Raw genomic sequence first — 22,501 nt, 5'->3', positions numbered from 1 at the left:
CTGGTGACTAAGAAATAAAGAAGCCACACTGCATTGAGTTATATCCTCCGTATCTTGAGAACGCATGCACGTGTATATGCACACACTCATACCACTTACACTAAGACACACATAAACACACCGATTCTCACAAACATAAATAGAAATCCAAATCCAAGTACATTCAAAGGAGAGAATGGGGGGTGCCTGGGTGGCTCAGTCATTAAGCGTCTGTCTTCAGCTCAGGTCATGATCCTGGGGTCCCGGGATCGAGCCCCGCATTGGGCTCCCTGCTCAGCGGGGAGCCTGCTTCTCCCTCTGCCCTGCAGCTCCCCCTGCTTGTGCTCTCACTCTCTCTCTCTCTCTCTCTCACACTTTCTCTCTCTCTCTCAAATAAATAAATAAAATCTGTAAAGAAAACAAAACCAAAAAATCAAAGGAGAGAATGCAGGGTAGAAAGGGAATTTGAAACCATGCTGCGTGAGGAAGGGATGAAGGGACTAGAGATGGTTAGCCAGGAAGGAAGGGCACAGTAGAGCAGGTGGGTCCCTTCAAGCACAGGGAGGCCTGATCTATGGAAGAAGCACTTGAGTCCTTCTGAATGAAGCAAAGAGGTGGGAGCTGTGGTTGGACTTCCAGGTGCTTGGCAGTTCTGGAAAGGGAGGTTTCAACTCAGTGTGGGAAGAGGCAGGCTGTGGGGGTACAGAGACCAGCAGCTGGCTCTGCAACTGTCTCCCCTGGGTTTGGGTGCTGGCTCTGTCACTTGAAAGCTGGGTGATCTTAGGGAACTTCTTTAACCCCTCTGAGCCTGAGTTTCCTCTACATAAAACAGGGGCAATAATCATACCGTTCCCTTAGATTTAAAGGATCCAGGGCTCAGAAGTGCCTATTTAAGCTTCAGGCCCCGCTAAACCTGGATACTCCTCTGGAATGGTGCATGGTGGCAAGTGGGGGGTCGTTAGTCTCATTTTGATATAAGATTAGGTCCTGAGAGCTGTTCTCCGAATACCTGCCCTGGATGTGTCCCCAGATCTGCAGAGGACCTCTTTTCTCAAAGAGTGAGGCTCCTACTAATGAAGTGGTCTTCCTTGTAACCTTTCCCCAGCTTCCTGGAAAACGGCCGGCTGGTTGGTCGGTGCAAGCGAAAGCTGACGTGTACCTGTGGCTGGGCCCCACCAGACACTCCAGTGCCATGCTGGACAACTTGCCGGTAGGCTATGAAGCAGAAATGTCCTCCGAAGTGGCCTGCGCCGATCAACCCCCAGCCAACCTGCTCTACCAAGGTATGAGGCCCACTGGGCAAAGAGGGTCATTAGGTGTCTCCAGTGGACTTCTGATAAAACAGTGAGGAGGGTGGCATGCATGAGTTGTTTGCACATTATTTTAGAATCAACTTATTAGCCTTTTAAAAATATAGTTTCTTGGGGCGCCTGGGTGGCTCAGTCATTAAGCGTCTGCTTTCGGCTCAGGTCATGATCCCAGGGTCCTGGGATCGAGCCCCGCATCGGGCTCCTGTTCAGCGGGAAGCCTGCTTCTCCCTCTCCCAGTCCCCCTGCTTGTGTTCCCTCTCTCGCTGTCTCTCTCTCTGTCAAATAAATACATAAAATCTTTAAAAATATATATATAGTTTTCTAAATTTTCTTCTTTACTTTCCAATGTCCCATCTCAACAAAACAAAGTGAAATTGTTAAATACATTTGGAGTAAAGGTTTATATTTTTCTGCTAATGGAGAGGATGCAGTTTGAGTTTCTTTGTAGGCAGATTATATAGATTGAGTTTGCATTAGAAGCAGAAGATGCTTTTTAAAAACACATCAGTAAGTTCTTGCTCTGATATGACATGTGGCGCTAGGGTTTTGACCTGTACATGGCAGGCATTTACATTTACCAGTAACGACCCAGTGGGAACTGGGTATCGTTGGGGTCACTTGTGTTTCTTCAGCTTGGTTCTTGACATGGTCGCTTTTAGGAATTCACGCATTATGTAATCCTTTCTTCTATATAGATATTTTCTATGAGTGCCATTATTGACATTTTCATATAATTTAGGATTTTATTAAAAACATTAATGGCTTACGGTTGCAATTTGCATTCTGTTTCCAAATGGCTTCAATTTGCAGGATCTTCGCTGCCGAATTCAGACAGACTACGGTTTTACCTTCGTTTCAGCTGAAGATAAGTTTTGCACTGAGCCAGTGTTAGAAGCACAGGAGAACTGTCCACAAATCCAGGTTTTCTGTGTTACACAACGCTCCTCTGATGTGGGTTGACCTTGACTACCAGTGGAATCTAAGTGGCTCAATAGTTAGAGAAGGCAAGGTTCTGGGGATATTTATCCAGTGGTTCAGCTCATGGTTGCTGTGCCCAGTGGTAATGCACAAGAGCGAGGAAAGTTCAGCCCTGTCTTTTTGAAAAATGCATAGCCCCTACCAGGTGCCAAGCATGGTGCCCTCTACTTTATACATTAGATTGTATTTATATGTCACATCAGCCCCGGGTAGTTTCTTCATTTTACAGAGGGAGAAAGGATGTATCAGAAATGCTTAGAAATTTCCCAAGATCACATAGCTAGTGAACGCTGAAGTCAACTTCTCCAAACCCTGCTTTATTTTCCCTGCTTTCCATCCTGCCTTTAAAGAGTTTTCATCTTTGAGTGAAAGACACCCACATCGAGTTATCTTGTTATTTCTGTAGATACTATCTCTAGAGATCTGAGGTACCTGGACATATTTGCTGGCCCAGCTACTAACAATTCAAAGGAGAGGGAAGATTTTTTTCCAAAGCTTTCTGATCCTCTGCAGTGTGTTATTTTCATGGAGTGACCTAATAAACTTTCTCTGCTATGCACTGACTTTGATGGCTTTGGCTGCCTTCCACACCCACTGGAAAATTTTGTTTCTTCACCCATTTTGTGCTTCAGAAAATATCCATCCAACCAGTAATGAATTTGCACCTACATATGGCAGGCATGGTGGGAAAACTAGTGGGGGATGCAGAGATGAGAGAGGGGTCATCTGGCCCTCCAGTGGGGGCAATCAGACTTGTCTCTACTAACCACAAGTGGAAAGTGATCTTTAGCACAAGAGGTGGGCCACCAAATTGTGAGAGCGAAGAGGAAGCTGACTTTATTAGTCTAGGGACGGAGCTGCTAAGGGGTTTCAGAAAAAGAAAAACCTTGACTAAATGAATGGCGCCCCCTAGAGTTGTGTGGCGTACTGCCTACACGGCCGTAGTTAGGGGCTCTAAGGGATGCCCAGGTGGCCCCCAGCTGCCACCATCACAGGTCACATTACAATGAGCAGTAGTAACAGCCACATCAGCATTTTCACACCACTTCTTCCCATGTGTCAGGCACCATTCTTAGTCCTTAGATCTCCTACGTCAACCCTATGAAGAACTATTATTACCCCCATTTTATAGGCAAGTAAACAAAGGCACAGAGAGGGGTAGTGACTTTGTATGAGTCCACGTAGAGACCTGTGTGACCTAAGCCTAGGAGTGACATGGCAGGGGTTGGGGGGCAGTATTTGCACCCTTAATTGAACTAAGTAGAGCTAGTCAAATTGGTATGTGAGAGTTCCCGTCTGCCAGTCCACACATCAGTGCAAAACACGGGTACCCTGAATGCGGTATAGTGTAGCCTCTGGGGGAGACAGGGAACAGGAATGGGGAAGGGGATAAAGAGGAGCAAGAGGACATAAAAAATAAGAGGGGCCTTACAAAGTCCCACGAACCCAGGAATATGTAAGTCACCTCTTACTTGGGATCTCCCCCCCCACTGAACCCTGGTTTGCCCTCACCTGCAGCCCTCTCTCTGCTCCCGTCCTGTCAACAGATGTGCTCACCCCTGCCTTTCACGTCCATGTCCTCTGCCTGTATTTCTCACAGGCTGCTGGTCCCTGGCCTCCTGTCACTGGGGTGCAGGTGCTTGTTTTATCTTCTGCCCCCTCCCTGGAGTTCCCATAGGGCAGAGGCTGTCTTAGCCACTTCAGAATCCTTAGACCAGACTACCTGGTACATGGTAGGCACTCAAGGTGACACTGGCTGGCTGCATGGAAGAATGGCTGAGTGGCTGACTCAAGAGCTTACCGAAGCAAAAGCTATTAGTGGGGCAGCCCCTTTCTTACACACACACACACACACACACACACACACACACACACACACACAGGCATGTGAGTGCATGTGCCAGTGGAAACAAGGAAAATTACAAAAACATAAAATGTGGCATTTTGGAAAGAGAAGGTGAGTTGGGAATCTGACAGGAGTAAAAATCCAGGCTCTGGCATTTGATAGCTCTGCAAACTTGGGAGACTTCTGTAGCCATTTGCCTCATACATATATGGGGATAATTATATCTATAATCACAAGGTTGTTATGAAGATTAAAACGCACGGTGTGGTAAGGGTGCCAAGGAAAATGCATGGCTCCAAAGTATCCCCCCACCTTCTTAACTGCTTCCCCTTCAGTCTCAGAGGCTGGCGATTCTCCTCGTCTTTGCCTCCAGACAGCCACAGATGCACAAGACACACAGACACCTCTTGCCACTCCCTGTTGGGAAAAGCCCACTGATGCCTGTCCCTTTCCACTCTTTGTCCACAGCCCGGCATGTCTTTCAGCTGAGAGCGCACATGTACCAAGCCCGGGGCCTCATTGCAGCTGATAGCAGTGGACTCTCAGACCCCTTTGCCAAGGTCACGTTCCTTTCTCACTGCCAGACCACAAAGGTAACCAGGGAAGCCGCCTGCCTTCTTCCTGCAGCCCATGACTGATGTGCAGCAGAACCCAGCACAGGAAAAACAGGGGCTTGTTGCAAATACCCGTGTCTCTGGGGATGCAGGTGTTCAGACTCCAAAGCACGTGTGCAAGGAAAGATTGACACGGGGCAGCTCTCTTGTTCCAAGGTGACCCATGGTCCCGCAGCCAAGAAAGCAAGTCCCCAAGGTGAAGGAAGGGGGTGAGGAAAGAGGGATGAGGAGGAGAAGTGAAGTCTGGCACATCTGGAGTGACTGCCGAAGCGCTGGGCACAAGGCCAACTCGGGTGGGGAACAAACACACGAGAAAACAGCACACAGGCATGGCTGTGTGAGGCTTATGATCTAACCTTTGTGAGGGTTGTCAGTGGGGAGGAACGTTTTCCAGCTTTGTGGTCAGGAAGCCCTAGACTTTGCACCATTGCTTTCTACTTACAAGTTGGGGGAAGGGCTTCCCTTCCAGAGCTCTGGAAAATACTACTTCCTAGTGGATGTTGTGAGGATTAAAGCAGGTGGGTCTACACTGGTTTCCTCTGGGCTCTCCTGCTTTCCTAGACACTGAGTGCTGAAAAGCGGAAGGGTCTCAAATCAGCGGGCATCCAATAGGACACTTTTCCCATTAGATCGTAATATCCGAGGATTGACGCTGTTCTCTGAGGATTCAGTGTTCTGAGAGAGAGTTCACAAGGGATTCACCCATCTCTGGGAGTTAAGACAAACACGGAGGACCCAACGAGACCTGAGTAGCTCATCTACTTTCTGGCCGAGTTTACTCACTAAAACTCCATCTGTCATCTAAAAATAGGGCTGTGATGGGACGCCTGGGTGGCTCAGTCGGTTAAGCGTCTGCCTTCGGCTCAGGTCGTGATCCCAGGGTCCTGGGATCGAGTCCCGCATCGGGCTCCCCGCTCCGCGGGGAGCCTGCTTCTCCCTCTGCCTCTGTCTCTCTCTCTCTCTGTCCCTCATGAATAAATAAATAAAATCTTTAAAAAAAAAAAAATAATAAAAAATAAAAAAAATAAAAATAGGGCTGTTGTGAAGAAGCACAGAGTTAAGTGTATAAAGTGATTGATGAATGGTGGCCGCTACATTGGCTAATAGTACACGGGCTGACATGTCTCTCCAAAGTGAGGCCTGTGACCAGGGAGATCGAGTTTGATTTGTGAAATGCAGACCTAGATCTAATGTGAATCATCATCTCGTCCATTTCTCCAGCACCTGCCGAGTGCTTGCTCTGTGACAGGTCCCAAGCTGGGCTCAGGGCCTGCACCATGGAAAACCCCATAGTGCGGGGCTAGACAAAGTCTTCCAAGAGCCGTGGGGAGAGAGGTTAGTTCTGTCTGAGGGGGGAGGCGAGAAAGACCTTGGAAGGAAGGTGACTGCATCCTCACTTAGTGAAGGAGCATGAAAACCCATGATGCATGAAGACTTCCGACTACTTTCTCTTCCCTGTGTTTTGAGAGGTAGTACATAGCTCAGTGATTAAGAGTATAGACGCTGGAGCCACATTGTTTGGGTTCAGATCCAAGCTCTTGAAGCAAAGCCCTCACGATGATGACCCTGTATACACTTCCCAGAAGGTAAACCACCCAGGACAGTGCCTTGCTTCTAACAGTTTCTATGTGACTCCTTATTATTGTCATTGAGGCTTCCCACCAGAAGTAAGGATGATTCTCAAAGGGTGGACCCCTGGGGCCTTCCCCCACCTGCCACAAAACCATGAAATTCCAGGCCCTGGTGATCTCAGGGCCCTGGATGGGGAAGGGGTTTGAGTGAGCCCACTGGGCTGTGATTATCTTCCTATTTTGCATCCCTATCTACTACCTTCATTTGATTTGGACTCATATCTCAAAGGAACAAATGGCATTTATCAAATAATCGTTTGAAAGGGAAAACAGCTCCTGTTGAGCCCTGGACTTTGCCTCCATAGTTTTGAACCAAGTACCTAGTTTTTGTTAGTAATAATAGCTGCCATTTATTAAAAGCTCCTTTTTTGCCAGGCATCATGCTAAGCATTTTATATGCTTTGTTTACTACATCTCACTACAGCCTAAAGGTGGATGTTATTAGTGTCCCCGTTCTGCAGATGAGAAGGTAAGGCTTAGGGACCATATAGGTAGAAGGTGGCAGAGCCAAGATGGAAACCCACATTGGCCATTTCCAAACCCACTTTGCTTAACCACTCTGTTTCCGTTTTGGTAAGCAAAGGTTCTGGTTTCCCTCTGCTGTTTCAGTGTCACGCCCCACTCTTGTACTCTTCTTGATGGGGAAAGCTGAGCCTGGGGCCCCTGCAGTCCTATCCATGCTCCACCGTTCACCTGGTAGCACATGCCTGAACTGACCCTATGGAGCTCAACGAGAGCAGTCTCAGCAGGGCTGGTCCTGCAGCCAGTCCTCTCTCAAGTGATGTCATGATCTGAAAGATATCAGAAGGGGAACCCTGCTATTCCAGAGGTCACTGATGATGTGGGACTTAGAATTCTTATAGTGGTCAAAGGATAAAGGAAAGGGAGACAGCGCCCCAAAGAGAAAGGCTTTGAAGACAGTAGGGGAGAGGGACTAAGTGGCGGAGAGGAGCTTTAGAGGAGAGGAGAGGACATCGTGGAGAGGGGGGCAGTGCGGAACCTGAGATTTCAAGCAATCAGAGTCCCGAGGACTCAGACGGTCTCTTGCTAGACACCAGTGCCCAGCCCACCAAGACTGGCACGTGGTAGGTGTTCAGTAACTGCTTACTCATTCATAAATAGCTTGGCAGGATGGAGTTGGGTGGGCAATAAGCACTTACTGAGCACCTACTCTGTGCCAGGCACTTAACACGCTTTATCTCAGATAATGGCCATCACAATTCTACAAGGTCAGCACTAACCCCAATTACATCAGGGGAATGATGGTTCACAGGGGTGAAATCACCTGCCCAAGTTGAGGCAGTCGATAGAACTTGGGTTCTATTCCAGGGATATCTGACTCAAAAGCCATGCTCCATCCATAGTACCTCACTCCTTCTTCAAAATGTCAGCTAAGTGCTACCAAAATCTCCCAGATGGCATCAAACACAGTCATAATGCATAACTCCTTAAGGAAGCCCTGAAGGAGAGAAGCTAGTCACGGGCACCTTGGCGGAGAAGTGGGAGGATATCTTTTTGTTTGGGTGAGCCTTTTAGTACCTCTTGAAGGTACTCCCCTTATACTCATGGGAACAACTCTGAGGACAGGCCACTATCCATTCATTTATTCACGCAGATTGCGATTGAGCACCTGCTGTGTGCAAGATGCCATGTTGGTGCCCAATACTGTGCCTGGCACACTGGGTGTTGAATGTGCTAAGAAATATATGTCGAGTGAACAAATGCTGGCCTCTGAAATCTTATCGAGTGGTAACTGAAAGTGCCAAGGAAGCCGTCAAAATATTTCTATAGGAAAGATGCTGTGAGGATCATAAATAGCTTTGGTATCACATTTTTGTGTGCACACTGTGAAAGAGTTCACATTTCTATTTTTTAAAAAGCAACACAAAAACTCATGTTTCTTTGTGACGTCATACACCCACATGGGGTAACTTTTCATTGCAACGACGTAACTCCTGTTCGTGGATTGGTTGAAGCCATTCTTCCCTTGTCCAAAAAGTTAAGATTTTTTTCTGAGATTTATGTCAAAAACATCACTGTGTCTGAAGCTTAAAATACTCTAAAAGCAAAAAGTGAGAAGGGAAGGAAATGGTGGAATGCATGGTATTTTTACGACTCCCATAAAGAAGAACAGTAAAAAATTCTCTCCTGACCACAGTGCCAATGGTTTAATGTCCTGACTGGAGATGCCTCCCGACGTAAAACTCTGAGATGCCAGTTTGATTTGTTCTTTGGAGTCTGGGAAATTAATCCAGGCTGGATCCCTCTGGGACCCCTCTGGCACGCATAGTGAGAAGTAAGGGTGTAGTTCAGAGAGGGTGTGGAAATTCCCCAGGACCCAGCAGCCTTGGTCCTGTGTCCACCCGTGACATCACCCATTTGTCTGCACAGCCTGGGAGAGAGGGAGATGTGACACCGCGGCCTCTTTCCAGGACCAGCCTCGCACATTAACAGAACAGTTTCTGCCCAGGAACAGAGTCCACCTGTCCTGCAGACAACCCCAGTCTTCAGCTCGGTGAAACTGGCAGGTGTCCAAACATCCAGTGAAACTAGAGTAGGAGAGGCAAAGACCAACGACACACCGGCTTCTGAGGGTAGCAGGTGAATGGCCTGGCAGAGGGTCTGTGAGCCAATTTCAGGTGAGTCCCTCATGGTTCTAAAGCAGTAATGCAGACTGTTGTCCTCTGTTCTTTGGTTTCTCCATCTGTAGGATGGACACAGCCAATGACCTATGTCACATTTTGCTATCTCAGAAAAAAGATGTCATGCAAAATGGTGAAGGTTATTTTGAAGACTTTGGTTAGTTCAACACAAGTCAAATAAATATCCACAGAACAGTGGAATGCCAAAAAAGGAATATTAGAGTTAAACCCCACTTTTGAGTATTTAATGACAAAATTTTATTTGCTCATAAGCGAAGAATCACTAGATCTTCCTCATCCATGAAGTACCCTTCCATAAAATGGAGATAATATTAGCATCTACGTGGTGAGGGTGGATGAGGTTAGCAGCCTGGGCTTTGGCGCCAGAGGAGTGAATCCCAGTTCTGCCGCTTGCCGGCTCCAGACAAAGTGAGCCCTGGTTTCCTGATCCATAAAGTGTGAGCAGATAACCATCCACCTCCCAGAGTGGTTGTCAAGTTTGAAGGAGACTGCGCATCTGAAATGTAACAACTGGCACATAATGCTCAACGGAGGGTAGCTCATGTTACCAGCACAGCACTACCGGGAGGCTTGAGTGGAAATTATGGATGCAAACACGGTGTTCATCATTGCAGGGGCCCTACTCATGAACTTCTATAAGCTCTCTGGGACCAGGGATCTGCATCCGCTCACATCTAGCACATGGTGGCAGTACATCGGTCTGTGTCATGGCTTGGATGTTAAGTGACTGAATGAGAATGACGAGGATGGTTCTCTCTGCCCTCCACCACGAACTGTGGAATGAATGCATCCCTCCCCTCCAGCCCTACCAAATGATCTTTTGCTTTTCTTTTGGCTCCACCTTCCAGGTCATTTCCCAGACCCTCTCCCCCACCTGGAACCAGATGCTGTTATTCAATGACCTGGTGCTGCACGGAGACCAGAAAGAGCTGGTGGAGTCCCCTCCTTCGGTGGTGGTGGAACTATACGACAGCGACGCCGTGGTGAGTGTCCCAGGCGGTGCCCACTGGGCCGATGTCCACTGACATACTTGGTCTAACCAGCCTGTGACTGCTCAGGCCCCGACAGGTGCCCAGATGCCATTCTGACCTGGGAAAACAATGATTTGAAATGGGAAAATGGGTAATGGTCATTTGCTTTACTAAGGGGCTTTTCACTTAGATTTCCCACGAGATTGCAATTAGAATAGGATCCGGGTCACAAAACTTCGGTCTGCACATGCTTCTTCAGGAACAGGATCCTTGTATGAAGTCACCTGCTGTTGCACCCAGCCTTCTGCTATGTCCTATTGCTGCTCAGTAAAAATGTCCAGGCCTCAGGAACCTGGGTGGCTCTGTAGGTTGAGCGTCTGCCTTTGGCTCAGGTCATGATCCCAGGGTCCTTGGATTGAGCCTTGGATCCAGCCCTACATGGTCAGGGCTCCCCGCTCAGTGGGGAGTCTGCTTCTCAGTCTGCCCTCCCTCCCTCCGCCCCACTCATGCATTTCCTCTCTCTCTCTCTCTCAAATAAATAAATAAAATCTTTTTAAAAATGTCCAGGCCTCTTGAAAACTGGAGGTGTTTACTGACCTCACTTGCCTGGAGGGAACTGGGTGGGTACCATCAGCAATTCAGCCCTCGTAGCTGGGTCTTGTTTTCTCTTGGTTTTGTTCCCAAGCCCTGCAACAACACATTCATCTCCATCCCATTTCTGCTATGATGTTAACCAAAACTTTTCCTCTCCAAAGATGTCTGTGTTCCATACTAAGTAGATTCAAAACCTTACTGGAGGATTTTTTTTGATTACTAAGACAAACCTTCTTTTTAATTTTATTTTTCTTCTCCTTTTTTAAATGAAATAAGTCTAAGATAAAAGTCAAAGGCCGATTTATTTTCTTTGATGTCTGCCCCCTTGGGAAGTTGAAGAAGCACAAATATATTAAGTACAATAGTTGTTCCAAGAAGCCTCCCTACAGCCTCCCCACCTCCTCAAGCATGCTGGCAGCTCTGACCTGGATGCAAGGTCAGAAGGAAATTAGGATGGGAGAATTGCAGATGAGCAGGGACCTTGGAGAGCATGCCCTCTTGCTTCCTGGAGAAGGAACCAGAGACCCAGGAAAGTCAAATGCCTTGTTCAAGGTCACAGGTAGCTGGAAGCAGAGCCGGAACTTGAACCTAGCGTCCTGTGTCCATCCTTTCTTGCACACGTGGGAGTAGCTGGTGTGGCCATATCCCTTTACACACACACATTCTGCTTCTCCATGTCTCTCTCTCTGCACCCTGTTGCCCCAGCTGTAAATCGGAGTTCTGTAAATTGTATATGAGTTCTACCATTGTGCATATTGTATAGATTTTCTGTAGAGACAGCCACAAAATAGATGCCTTTTTTTTTTTTAAGATTCCATCTATTTATTTGAGAGAGAGAGTGAGAGAGAGAGAGAGAGTACAAGAGGGGGGAGACGGAGAAGCAGACTCCCCGCTGAGCAGGGAACCCGATGCGGGACTCGATCCCGGGACTCCAGGATCATGACCTGAGCCGACGGCAGTCGCCCAACCAGCTGAGCCACCCAGGCGCCCAATAAATGCCTTTTAAATTGTGTTGCTAACAACATGATTCCCATCCTAAGTATTTTTGTATTTGAAAACCAGTAACAAGGATCAAGCATCTTTGCGAACTCCTAAACCAACCTGCTGCCCTTTGTGGATTTCCCTTTGCTTTCAGACCCCTTCCAGATCCCCGTTGGACAACTACCCTCCTGGGCCCCACCCAAGCCAGATCCTTCACAGAAAAACAATCAAAGGGAAACGTAGGAGAGAAAAAAAATATATGAAAACTTTGTATTTTCTTCCTGGAGAGATACATGTAGACACGCAGAAGGTTCTGTTTACATTTGGGGGGCTGCAGCTATGTCGGGCCCGCCGCCCCGGGCTGCTGATCGGATGATTACATTCTGACTCTGCCAGAATGTGGCTCCAGTCTAGGACTTTCTCTCATTACCCAGTGGCTTGTACCCGCATTAGGGCCTGCTGCCTCTCTAAGCAATGAGTTTATGTTTGGCAAATTAGCTCAGGTTTAAGTTTATACTCTTTTGTGCCCAGGGCAATTTTACTTAATTATTCCCAGCTTGGATCATGGACGACATAGACAGCAGACCACTTGCATCATGTCCAGCGTCACATCCATCCCGCAAAGGACAGTTCTGACCACACCAGCTTTGTTTGTTTTAAAGTCAAACTAATCATCTAAAATAATTATAAAATCATCAAATAATCATTCGTGGAAACGAAACCCCATTTTCACCTCAACCAAGGTTCTTTCTACAGCCAGGAGCACGAGTGCTGGTTTGAGTCCCAAGGCAATGAAGCAGAGGGGCTGTGAAAACCTGGCAGAAGCCGGGCACTGACTGCCAGCGCCATCCTTGTACCTTGGAAGTCATTAATCCAACAGCTTTCACTCAATAAAATGTAATGAGTGCCTGCCCTGGGCTGGGGGACACAGCAGTGAGTAAAGCAGGCAATGCGGCCATTCCTGAGATAAAGAGCGAGGCAGCCCCATGCTCCAGCCCCACGCTGCTCCTGGGGGAAGGCAGACCCACACTCCGGGGAGCAGGTGTGGCGAGAAGCAGGAGATGGCGCGATCTCATAGTTCTTAAGGAAATTTGAGGCCCATAGACAAACATACATACAAAAATATTTTAATGGCCTCTTTTTTTTTTTTTTTAAGATTTTATTTATTTGACAGAGAGAGGCACAGCGAGAGAGGGAACACAAGCAGGGGGACCGGGAGAGGGAGAAGCAGGCTTCCCGCCGAGCAGGGAGCCCGAGGTGGGGCTCGATCCCAGGACCCTGAGATCATGACCTGAACCGAAGGCAGACGCTTAATGACTGAGCCACCCAGGCGCCCCTAATGGCCTCTTTTATTACCAAGAAAATTGGGGCAGAACTGCTCTATCCCTTGAATATACTGATCATCATCATCATCATCATATCATCATATTACCATGTATTGAGCGCTCACTGTATACCAGTCACTGTGCAAAGCACATACATCACTAAGTCATTCCCCATGGCCCCATTAACAGGTATTATTTTTTCTTTTTTTTTATTATGTTATGTTAATCACCATACATTACATCATTAGTTTTTGATGTAGTGTTCCATGATTCATTGTTTGCATATAACACCCAGTGCTCCATTCAAGATGTGCCCTCTTTAATACTCATCACCAGGCTAACCCATCCTCCCACCCCAACAGGTATTATTTTTAATCCCTTTTAAGACATGAGGCTCAAAAAAGTTGAGTAAATGGGCCAAGGCCATAGAGCTAGAATGTAGCAGATTTGGGAGCAGGGACACTGGTTTACCTGGACTCCAAAGCTTTTGCATTCCATGACCACAGTGGTGTCCTGTCCTGCAGAGATTTTGGAAGGTTTGGTGCCACCTTATTTCTTCTTTTCCCCTTCTAAGCCTACCCTAGGTGATTATTTTAACTTAATTCCACTGAGCTCTATACGTCGAGAAGAGATAACCCCTAAGAGCCTTGGGCCCAGAAGTTTTCCCTGGGACCCCAAACGGATTCCCCTGCACGCTCCCCACTGCCCCCAGCCTTGGTCAGGGATGAAAGACGCTTGGCAGAAGAAGAGAGTGAGTTAGTAGCAAGAGGGACACACTGAGGCTGACAGTTTTAAAGGTGCACTGACGCAGGTCAGATCCAGGTAGGTATTGACGGGGGACAAATGCCTTTCTTTTCTGCCTTAGGGGAAGCCAGAATATTTGGGTGCCACTGTGGCTGCTCCTGTTGTGAAACTAGCTGACCAGGACTATGAGCCGCCCGGGCTGTGCTATCACCCCATCTTTTGTGGGAGCCTCTCCGGAGGGGACCTCCTCGCTGTATTTGAACTGCTGCAGGTAAGCGAGCTGGAAGTGTCATCTGCACTCGAATCCACCTCATCTTCCTGGCCAGAGACGGGCCCTCGCTGGAAGTACACTCCATAAAGCTGTGCTTGGTCGCTCCCTGCTGCCCTGGGTCTGGAGGTGTCTCCTTCTTGGGATCTGGGAACCGCCACTTAACAGTTCAGGTGACATAGGCTATTTCTAGAGCCCCCGTGCTGGAGGTCAGAGTCCCAGGGTGAAAGCCTCATGGGTTTGGCCAGCAATGCTTGCACAGACCTGTGTGCACGTCCTGGAGCTCACATGGACCATGAGAGGATACAGGGGAAGAAGGGAGCAAACTTGTGGGCACTTACCACGCGTGATGTTTGCTGCCTCACATAACTTTCATCACGTAGACCTCCCTCAACCCTGTTGAGGTACTATGATTCCCATTTTCCAGATCATAAACCGAGGTTTGGTGCAATTGACTGACCTACCTCATCATGCAGCTAAGAGCTGAACTGAGACCTTTAAAGCCTTTTGCTTCTTACACTGCATCACATAGTTGCCCCAAAGACAGTTGCCCCATCTTAATCAGTCCTATTAAAACATAGGGGAATTTCAGGGGCGTCTGGGTGGCTCAGTCGTTAAGCGTCTGCCTTTGGCTCAGGTCATGATCCCAGGGTCCTGGGATCGAGCCCTGCATCGGGCTCCCTGCTCCACGGGAAGCCTGCTTCTCCCTCTCCCACTCCCCCTGCTTGTGTTCCCTCTCTCGCTGTGTCTCTCTCTGTCAAATAAATAAATAAAATCTTAAAAAAAAAAAATAGGGGAATTTCTGAACATGTGTCTCAGAAGACTTTTCCAGGAAGCAGAGGCAGGATACTGGGGAGGGAAGCTGAGACTCTCAGGTCTGACTGGTCAGTGGAAAACCAAATGGGACATGGAGAAGACCTGGAAAAGAAGTGAGCAGAAGAGACCACTGCATTCACTGAGGCAGGCGGCACTTTACCTTTGGGTCACACCAATTCCTCTCTAGGTAACCCTGTTTTTCAGAAATCCTATTTTTAAAAAATTCACTTAATAGAGAAACTAGAAGGCGAGCACTCCTAAAACCTAGAGACAAGGGAGAGGGAAGGTGACAGAGTCAGATCCCAAGGGTATGGATCTCATTTCCACCACTTAGTAGTATGTGACCTTGGATAAGCTACTTAATTTCTGTTTCACCTGCAAAATGGGGATGATGATCAGTCTACTGAAAGTGCCTGGCATGGAATAAACACTCAACAAATACCACCTATTTTATTAGTAGTGGTAGTATGCCATGGAATATTGAAGCAAAATGTCTAGTCCCGCCTATTTATTTCAGGTGAAGAAATTGAGTGGGTAATAGAGAGGTAATGACTTGCTTAACATGGCAGGTCAGGGCCTAGAATCCAGCTATACTGATTGATTCCCCTGATGGCTGAGAGGCTGGAAAGTGTAATGGGGCAGGGAACAGGTGAGAGCGCCTTTAAAAAAGATCAATGTTGCCAGTAGGAACATTTCCCAAAGTGTGCTTCTTGGAACATCAGTTCAAAGATAGTGAAAAGAAAGTTTAAGAAATGCTTCACATTCCATATTCCCATAACCTGTTTTGCTTTCATTGGTCTTCTTTTTAAAGTCGCTTTTCATTTATGCAAGTGTTACTTTTTTGCTTAACAGCATAAAGTTCCCTTTTTAAAAACGAAGCATTACCTAATGAAAATGTTCACTGGATAATAGTACAGATAATGTGGTAGAGGAACGGCTGGAAAACCAGATCTAGTGCAAGGCTCCCGTTTCACATGTCAGGAAGCTGAGGCTCAGGGTTAACTGACTGGGATTCAGTCAGCTGTTCTTTAACCACAGGAAGCTGCCTGCCCTGCTCTGAGCCTGAGTCCCCTAGTCCCTCAGTGAGGGGCTGGGTGACTGGTCCCTATAGGCTTACCAAGGGATGGCTCTCAGGGTTCCTTGTCTTCCCTCCCTCCATGCTGAGGGTCTCCCCCTCCCCATCCCTTCCTCTCTTCCTCCACACTGAGGGTCTCCCCTCACCCCCTCCCTCCACAGCTGAGGGCACCCCCTTCCCCCTCTATGCGGAGGGCCCCCCCTCCCTCTCCCTCCCTCTCTCTCTCCACTCTGAGGGTCCCCCTCCCCCATCCCTTCCCTCAGGTACCCTCAGTATGAAGGGTCCTCCCTCCCTTCAAGCTGAGAATACCCCTCCCCACCTCCCTTCATGCTGAGGGGCTCTGCTCCCCTCTCCCTCCCTCTTTCCTCCACACTAAGGGTCCCCCCTCACCACCCCCTCCATTGCTGAGGGTACCTCCTCCCACCTCCCTTCATGCTGAGGGCACTCCCTCCCTCCCTCTCTCTCTCCCTCCATGCTGAGGGACCCCAACCACCTCCCTTCATGCTGAGGATCCTCCTCCCCTTCCCTCCCCCTCTCCCTCCATGCTGAGAGTACCCCTCCCCTCCCTTCAAGCTAAGGGTCCCCCCTCCATCCCTTCAAGCTGAGAGTACCCCTCTCCACCTCCCTTAATGCTGAGGGCCCCCCTCTCCTCTCCCTCCCTCTCTCCCTCCACACTGAGGGTCCCCACTCACGCCCTCCCTCCACTGCTGAAGGCACCCCCTCCCCTGTCCCTCCACGCTGAGGGGCCCCCTCCCCCCTTTCCCTCCCTCTACTGCTGAGGGTACCCAGAGATCCTGCTGCTTCCCCCCAGCTGCGTTAATTGTCAGAGGTGAGCAGCCTAGGAGATAAAATTCATTAGGGTTTCATTAGGACTTCTCATTTGATTGCTTGTTCAAAAAGTAATTTGATCATCAGCATGACAGACTTAGTATGTGGATCTTGTACGTGCTGAGAAGACAAGAGCTGGAAAATGCCTTCATTTGTCACCAGCTGCTCGCTCTCAGTTTTCATCTGTGGGTGGTTTGCTTCAGCCTCTCCACCTCCATTACTGAAATGCTTCCGTGTCTCAGAAGAAGGATTTGGTAACTCGGCTCTTCCATGTCCAGACTGAATGCATTGTCTCCACTTCTCTCCCCGACCCCCTGTCCGCCCAGTCCTGGCACATGGCACCACTGTTCTCCACTGTTCTCTGCCTTGAAAACTCAGACTCAGATTTAATTCTTCTCTCTGTGTCTGCACCCTTAGCCAGGCCAAGCCTGTCTTCGAATGGTTTCCATCTTCCTGCTGCCATATATCTCTTCAGGATCCTTGCATTGGCCTGTTTCCTGGTCTTCTAGCTTCTTACTCTTCTTGTTTATGTCATCCTCCACATTCCTTCCAGAAGACAAGTCAGTTCATTCCACTCTCTTCTTCAGAAATCATCAATGGCTCCCCACTTCTTACCTCCAGAAACATTTCTCAAAGTCTATTTTGTGGAACGCCAAATACAGTCCCCCTAGTTACACTGAAGAGAAATTTTGGGAAATGCTTCAAATTATATCCCTCCTGGGGATTTGGAATGCCCATTACCATGGTCAACACTCTGAGAGGATCCAAAATTTCCCAAATGTTGTGACTATGACAATTTTTTTTTTTTTTTGGCGTGATTTTCATATCTCATGAAAAGAAAGCCTGGCCCATAGAGAATGCCAGATTTCCACAGCTTAGCACTCAAGCTCTCCTAAAACTTATCTTCAAACTGCTTCTTCAGCCTCATATTTCCTCATATTACTTTATACACACTCTGGCCTCTTTATGTCAGCCTACTCCAGGTTCCCTGACCTTACCACACAGATGCGCTCCTCTGCTTTTAGTCATGCTGTTAGCCCATTCTGAAATGTCTTCCCCACTCCACCCACCCCAACATTAACCTAAACCACCTGTTTATGATAATGGTCATCAAAGTTCAAAACAAGAGATGCCTCCTCCAGGAAGCTCTCCCCACCCTCACCTTGGTCAAATTAAATGTTTTCTCTTCTTCCATCCTATAGCACATTGCCTCTTTTTCTTTTTAACTCTGGCTACAGTAAGGTAAATTGTTTACAGGCTTGTGTCCATTAATTTGTAAGTTTTTTGAAGGCAGGACTATTTCACTCATTCATGCAGTCAAACAAATATTATTGAGTGTCCACTGTGTGTCAGGCATGTTCTTAAGAATTCATCAGTGAGGGGTGCCTGGGTGGCTCAGTCAGTTAAACATCTGCCTCCAGCTCAGTCATGATCCCGGGGTCCTGGGATCGAGTCCCAAGTTGGGCTCCCTACTCAGCGGGGAGCCTGCTTCTCCCTCTCCCTTGACCCCTCCCACCCACTCGTGCCCTTTCTCTCTCTCAAATAAATAAATAAAATCATAAAAAAATAAAAATAAAAATAAAAAGAATTCATCAGTGAATAAAACAGGCAAAACTCCCTGCCCTCCTGAGACTTATATTCTAGTGAAGGGAAGATAATAGAGGATACTATGTAAATTATAATGTAACAGCAGTGTGACACATGCTAAGAAGAAAAGGTAATGCACTGGGAGATGTGGAGTGGACATGGGTGTGTGGGAGAGGGGGCAGTTCGACATTTTGGCATCCAGGGAGGCCTCACTGAGAAAGTGGTATATAAGTCAAGACCTGAAGGGGAGAAGTGAGTCGGCCATGCTGGTATCTGGGCAAAGAGCATTCGATGCAGCAGGAGCAGCAAATGCCAGACTGTGAAGCCTAAGTGTGCCTGGCATGTTCAAGGACAAGCAAGGACACCAGTGCTTCCGGAGCAGGGTGTAGATCAAGTCAGAGGGAAAAGATCATGTGGAGCACTGTGAGGAGTTTGGCTTTTATTCTATAAAAGATGAGAAGCCAAGAGAGGATTTTGTTGAATTTTGTTAAATTTGTCTGATTTATGTTGAAAACTATGGATGCTAGATTGGGTATATGCTGAAGGGGCCCAGGGGGAAACAAGGAGGCCAACTGGGAGGCTCTTCAGGTAATCCAGATTGGAGAACTGGAGACTTGGATCAAGAGCGTAGCCATGAAAAAGGATTCTGGTAGAGTCCACGGGATCAGCTGATGGGTTGGAAGTGGGGTGTGAGATTCATCTCCACGTCACACATGGAAGCCAACAATAATAGACACACATAGTAGACTCTCAATACAATATCTTCAAACATGTCTCACTCATTCACAAAAATATGTAGACAAAATCTGAGCATAGGGTAATAATGTTTTCCTTGCGAGAGGATTTAAATTTGCTTCTGAGGTAGTTTGGGGCACTAGCAATCCTAGCTCACCTGAGTCCAAGATGGCATGAAGTCAAGCTTCCACCTTTGCTGTCTCCAGTAGACCCTTACTCCTAGGGAATTTACATGTGCCGGAATATGTGCCAGGCACCTTGCGTGCTGTGTCAGCCATTCTTCACAGCAACCCATGAATTAGATATCATTATCTTCACTTCGCAAATGACAGAACCGAGACTCAGAAACGCTGAGCAACTTTTCCAAGTTTGCACAGCTAGCAAGCGCTGGAGCCCTGGGCTGTGCCCATGGCACCAAAGAAGAGGGGTATCGCAAACGTAAATGATGGGCTGAGGGACACAGAGGACGCAGAAGGGCTTCTGAGCAGCAGCGATTTTCAGATGAGCAGGACTGGGATTAAGGTCACGCATGACCCCGAGAGTGGCACCTGTCTAAATTTTGCACCCTAGGTCCTTGTCCTGGCCCTGCATCTGGATCTCCTTTGAGGTCCCGATATATTGTCTCCACTGGGATATTAGAGCAATTGGCTTTTGGACCAACCTATTCAACCCACTTCTGATGTTTACCCTCTTGCATTTATAACCGTTCTTTATCTTCCTCTGGCCCTACGTGCCAAGTAACTACACACCACGCAGATTCATAAGCCAGGGGCCAACCCATTTCCCTGTGACAATGTCTACCCGTGGCTGCGAGCAGTCATACAGTCTACACCATGATGCAGAGCCCTTCAGGGTTGGTGTTGAGTTCAAGGGCATCTGTCAGGCACCGTGGGACAAAGCTTCTTCAGAACATTTCCTGGCGGCCCCGGAATGAGGAAACATGTGGTACTTTTATAAAAGCCTGGCCAGGGGCACCAGCCTATGCCACCCCCACAGCTGTTTTGTGGCTTCCCCTCCAGAGCTAGAGAAGCAGTCAGCTTTCTCAGGGAGGTGAGGTCTTGCAGGCTCAGTCGCTCAGGCCGGGCGGTACTGGGCATGCGTCCTCACAGCTTCCAGCGCCTTTATCTCGTCTGGTTCTGCAGCTTCACTGTCTCCAGCCTCTTTGGCGTCCACGCTGTCTGCTGTCTTCTTTGTCTGAGCTTTCTCGTAATTAGCTTAACCGCATCTGTCGTTGCCAGCTAGAATATGTCTGTGAAGAAGAAATGGTGATATGTTTGTGCTTTGCCTGTTTTGAGGAGTAATTAAGCTTTTTTGAGCATATGGAGCTAATGTGTCAGTCAGCCAATAAACATTTATCAAGAGTCCACTGGGTGTGGAGCACTGCTTACGGGGCTTAGAGAATGAAATGAAGTAAATAGAGGCTTCCTCTTGGTCAAGTCAGACAAACATACCCAGTGCATCTGGCTCTCAAAGGGTTTGAAGGACCATCGGGCCCAATATCTGGGGCCCCAGAGAGGGGAAGGGACTCATACAGGGTCACACAGCAGGGCCTGGTTTCTGGGCTCAGGCCACTAATTTCTGCACTAAGCTTCCACAGAGAACACACTGCATTCCAAGGACCGAAGGGTAGGAGAACCACCACAGTGACTGGGGTCAAATCAGGGACGGCTTTTTGGAAGAAGTACGCATTGAGCCAAGCCTTGCAGTGTGGGGTGGCCTTTGTAGACTTGCCAAGCTCTTTGTGTGAGATTTCAGTGAAGCACGGGGATTATCCTCCTGCAGTTTCTATATCTTCAAATGCACAGGAAATGATAACCTTTTCATTCTGGAGGTCTGTCTTCCAAAAGCTTCATTTCTGTTTCACTGATGAAGATGTAGTCTCTATTTGACTAAACACAAATCTCTTGGGGCTCCTGGGTGGCTTGGTCAGTTAAGCGTCTGCCTTCAGCTCAGGTCATGATCTCAGGGTCCTGGGGTAGAGCCCTGCATTGGGCTCTGTGCTCAGCATGGAGTCTGCTTGTCCCTCTTCCTCAGTCCTGCCCCCCACCCCACTCGAGCTTTTTCTATCTCAAATAAATAAATAAAATCTTTAAAAAAATAAATAAATATGAATCTCTTTTGTAGTAGTATGTAACGAGGGCGTAGCTAAGTCTCAGAGCTCAGAACCGGACTAGAGCCCTTCTCCACACCTCTGCTGTCATTCCAATGTTATCTCATCAGCTTGTGAGGACCCACTTGTCTTTTCTTCTCCCCTCTGTATTGTGAGCTTACCAAAAGCTTATTAACCTATTAACTTTGTGGCACATTCTAAGTGCTCACTAAATGTTGGTCACCCTCGTGAAGGTGTCAATGAATAAATATTTGTCAACGAATAAATCATTAAGTGTAGTAAAATGCACTGTCTTGGCTACACTTTAAGCTGGAAACATTAGTTTTGTTAAGTGAGTGTCATATGGATGAGGTGGTTGCTTGGCAGCGCTGGTCTTCCTCATCGCTCCCCCACCTTCTAACCAGCACTTGTTCTGTGTGGTAGGTCCCTTCATCTGGGCTACAAGGGCTCCCTCCCATTGACTCACCGGATGTTGCCCAGATCTACCCAGTTCCCGCCAACATTCGGCCAGTGCTGAGTAAATACCGAGTGGAGGTATGGTGCAGGGGAGGACTGACTTGCTCTTTGGGGCTAAGGGCAGTGGTGCATTGTCATACCTGCCTGTGTTGTCTGAGGGGATTGCGGGGTGGAAACGAGGCATAGCTGCTAGAAGGGGGCTCTCAGGGAGCTGCTCGGTCCTGTCCCAGAAGAACATACTTTAGTTCCTGGGCAGCACACCTGACTTTCCACACCCACACCTGCATGCCGGCTCCTCCCGGGGTCTCTGAGTGACAGCTCTGCTGGTCCTCTCGTCAGGTCCTCTTCTGGGGAGTCCGAGAAATGAAGAAGGTGCAGCTGCTCTCCGTGGATCGCCCTCAGGTCCTCATCGAGTGTGGGGGACGAGGAGTCAAGTCCTGTGTGATCCAGAGCTACAAGAACAACCCGAACTTCAGCGTCCAGGCAGACGTTTTCGAAGTGGTACAGCCTCTCCTTCTCCTGCCCGCTCATTGCCTTCATTTCCACAGACGGGACCCCCTCCTTCATTCACTTGGCTTGGGGAGATGCTTCAGAGTTTTGGGTGTCCACTACCTACAAGGAAGAACAGTCTGAGCAAAAAGCAAGAATCTCAGAACGGGATAAAATGGACTTTTGTTATTGCTGTTGCATTGTCTTGTTTTTAAAGGTTCAGTAAATCCAAGCAGGTGGACAGTGGTTCCCAAAGTGTGGCCCCCAATTCATCAGCATCAGCATCCCCTGGGAACTTGTTAGAAATGCAGATTCTCAGGCCCTGCCCCAGTTCTGCTGGATCAGAAACTGCTGGGGGTTGGGGCCCAGACGCCTCTGGCTTAACAAGCTCTCCAGTGATTCTGATGCATGCTAAAGTTTGCAGACCACTGGCCTAGAAGGTTCCTTAACGAAACTTATTTTAGCGGTTAGATTTTTAAAAAATTATTTGTATGTACCATG

General features: G+C 48.1%; 1 protein-coding gene across 1 annotated transcript in view; it reads left to right on the top strand.

Moving 5' to 3' along the window:
• The window catches only part of FER1L6 (fer-1 like family member 6), a 108,718-nt gene that overhangs the window by 43,142 nt on the left and 43,075 nt on the right, over window positions 1-22,501 (top strand). The window contains exons 18-23 of the mRNA XM_036116664.2: window positions 1,085-1,262; window positions 4,582-4,706; window positions 9,870-10,004; window positions 13,758-13,907; window positions 21,479-21,589; window positions 21,851-22,012. Of these exons, the coding sequence (XP_035972557.1) occupies window positions 1,085-1,262; window positions 4,582-4,706; window positions 9,870-10,004; window positions 13,758-13,907; window positions 21,479-21,589; window positions 21,851-22,012 (861 nt within the window). The remainder of the gene's footprint in view (window positions 1-1,084; window positions 1,263-4,581; window positions 4,707-9,869; window positions 10,005-13,757; window positions 13,908-21,478; window positions 21,590-21,850; window positions 22,013-22,501) is intronic.

This window comes from Halichoerus grypus, chromosome 5, assembly GCF_964656455.1.
Source record: "Halichoerus grypus chromosome 5, mHalGry1.hap1.1, whole genome shotgun sequence".
NCBI lineage: Eukaryota > Metazoa > Chordata > Mammalia > Carnivora > Phocidae > Halichoerus > Halichoerus grypus.
Note: the sequence above shows the minus strand (reverse complement) of the source record. Positions and strands in the feature narration are given on the sequence as shown.